Source organism: Centruroides vittatus, unplaced genomic scaffold, assembly GCF_030686945.1.
Source record: "Centruroides vittatus isolate TY-2023 unplaced genomic scaffold, ASM3068694v2 contig_1712, whole genome shotgun sequence".
NCBI classification, from domain to species: domain Eukaryota; kingdom Metazoa; phylum Arthropoda; class Arachnida; order Scorpiones; family Buthidae; genus Centruroides; species Centruroides vittatus.
This window is the reverse complement of record NW_027121040.1, coordinates 15,940-18,577: the sequence shown is the minus strand read 5'-3', so window position 1 is coordinate 18,577 and position 2,638 is coordinate 15,940. Positions and strand designations below refer to the sequence as shown.

The 2,638-nt window shown below is 32.1% G+C and overlaps 2 protein-coding genes across 2 annotated transcripts; both read right to left on the bottom strand.

The window, feature by feature from the left end:
* Positions 1-508: 508 nt before the first annotated feature.
* Positions 509-1,837, bottom strand: LOC136969118 (general transcription factor II-I repeat domain-containing protein 2A-like). The gene has a single exon (XM_067263217.1). It carries the CDS (start codon positions 1,835-1,837, stop codon positions 509-511), a length of 1,329 nt encoding a protein of 442 aa, XP_067119318.1.
* Positions 1,838-1,941: 104 nt separating this feature from the next.
* LOC136969117 (general transcription factor II-I repeat domain-containing protein 2-like) lies at positions 1,942-2,307 on the bottom strand. The gene has a single exon (XM_067263216.1). The coding sequence runs from the start codon at positions 2,305-2,307 to the stop codon at positions 1,942-1,944; it is 366 nt and encodes a 121-aa protein (XP_067119317.1).
* Positions 2,308-2,638: the final 331 nt, after the last annotated feature.

Here is a 2,638-nt window from a genome sequence, read left to right as displayed (position 1 = left end):
GCATTGGCAACACTATTACTTCGTGCAGGGGCGAATTCTCTTGGCTTGCTTAGCATGCGTCGCATGCTTAAGAGAAAGTTTGACTGTCAATATACTTTTTATATGAAAACAGATATTCCAATAATAATTTATTCTAACATGTAAACTCTTTTATCATTTGTGTTAACTTTTACATTGGCAGCTAGCGGCTAGCCATTTTAAGTCAGTGCGATGCTTCCGGGAACTCGACGCTTGCTCGTGTGGTTTGCCGCAGCAAACAAGTGCGCGCGTATGACGTCATTCGAAGCATTTAACACGGCCAGATTGGATCAAAAGTATGTGGTACTCAGTTAACATACACGTGTTGTGTACAGAGACGGGTTTACATAGAGCAGGGATGGGCAACCTTTTTCTATGTAAGGGCCACATTTGAAACTTCTGAATTAACGCGGGCCGCACATAAGAAAAAAATAAAAAATACGGGTAAATCACAAATATTTATTCATAAATTAACATAGGTATACTGTACTTAATGTGACTGCTGGAATTGATGCGAATGTAATATATCAGATATATTTGGCTGAATATTTGTCATTGCTAATTTTAAATTATTTTTTAGATGAGAGTCTGTTAGCCGATTTCTTGTTTTACTTTTCACTAAATTCATTGCAGAAAAAAACTGTTCGCATACGTAAGTTGTACAAAATAAGGACAGAATTTTTGCCGCATACTTTCTTAAGTTAGGAAATTGATTTTCTTTGATAAAAGTTTTATAAAAATCTACCAAATTTTTTTCTTTAAAAGTATCTTTCAAATCTAAATTACTTTTCAAGTCTATTAACTCCAATTGAAGTTCATTTGGTACGTTTTCTATGTTTACTGAAAAAGGTGCCGTAATTATTCGTATTTCGTTTTCTCGGCTAAGAAATTTTTCGAATCTATTTTTAAATTCTTGTTCTAGTTCTTCGACTTTCTCTGCATATTTAAAATAATTTTTAGGTTCGGTGCGTTCTAATAAAGTGGGGAAAAAGTGACAATTTTTGTTACGCAATTGCGTGCTCCATAATTTGAGCTTGGATATAAATGCTTTTATAAAGGTTATAAATTCAGATATGATAAGATTTTTTCCTTGCATTTTTATATTTAATTCTGACAAATGCATTGTAATATCGACAAAAAACGCAAGATCTGTCAGCCATTCGCAGTCTGAAAGTTCTTTAACAGGTTTTCCTTTCATTTCCATAAATAATTTTATTTCTGGTAAGAGATTGTAAAATCTTTGTAAAACTGAAGATTTGCTTAACCATCTGACGTCAGTAAAATAAACAACGTCATTATTTTCAGCATCAATATCAGACAAAAATTCTTTAAATTGACGATGGTTCAATGCACGACCTCTCAGAAAGTTCACTGTGGATACTACTATATCCATAACATGTTCCATATTAATTTTCTTAGCGCATAAATTCTCCACGTGCAAAACACAATGGCAAATAAATAAATCATTTAGATTTTCGTTTTGTGCTAATTTATTCGAGAGAATACCAATTAAACCGCGTCGCTCTCCTCTGAAAGACTGGGCGCCATCAGTTGTAATTCCACTCAGTTTTAATAGTGAGAGTTCATTTTTATCTAAGGTTTTTTCTAAAGCCCCGTACATAATTTCTCCTGTAGTATTTCCTTTTAGCCCAACTAAATCTAAAAATTCTTCAGTAATGTTTAATTCTGAATCAACGCCTCGAATGAAAATTGCAAGTTGAACCGTATCTGTTATGTCGGTGGATTCATCCAAACAAATGGAAAAATATTCAAAGGCTTTTACTCGTTTTTTTAATGATTCGTCAACATTATCTGCCATTTCATCGATTCTTCTCGCAACTGTTCGTCGAGATAAACTAATATTAGAAAAAATCTTCTTCTGATCAGGACATATAATTTCAACTGCTTTTTCAATACATTGCTTTATAAACATTCCATCAGAATAACAATGAAGAGTTTTGCCAATAGATTACAAATTTCATAACTGGCTTTTGTAACGGATTCAGATTCATTATTTGTTTTCATTAAGAATGCTTGCTGGGAGGTTACGGCTTTCATCAGTTTTTCCACTTTCTGTTTTCTTAAGTCTCCAGTAAACTGGTCGTATTTATTGGAATGTTTAGTGGTGTAATGCCTTTTAACGTTATATTCCTTAAAAACTGCAATACTTTCCGAACAAATTAAACAAACAAGATTTTTTTCATAATGAATGAAAAAGTAATCATATTTCCACGACTCATTATAAATTCGATTTTCATCTTCAATTTTTCTTTTCTTTCCTGTTGACATCTATAAATTGAGGATAAATAAAATGAATAAAATACTGCACTAATAAATATAGTAAAAGCTCGATGTAACAAACTACTATGGAATTGAAGATATTGGTTCATCACAATGAAAGTCCATTTTATCGCGATAACTCATTACTACGGACTCGTCCGTTATATCGAACAGTATATTATTATATAGTAGAATCACGTTAGAACGGGATCTTGATTAAATTGATTTTCAACTTTAGACTAATTACCACCTGTATCAAAATTGTCTACATAAAAAAAAATATTGTTAGATTAAAGCAAAAAACGAAGAGTAAAAACGGCTACTACTGCTGTACTTTTCT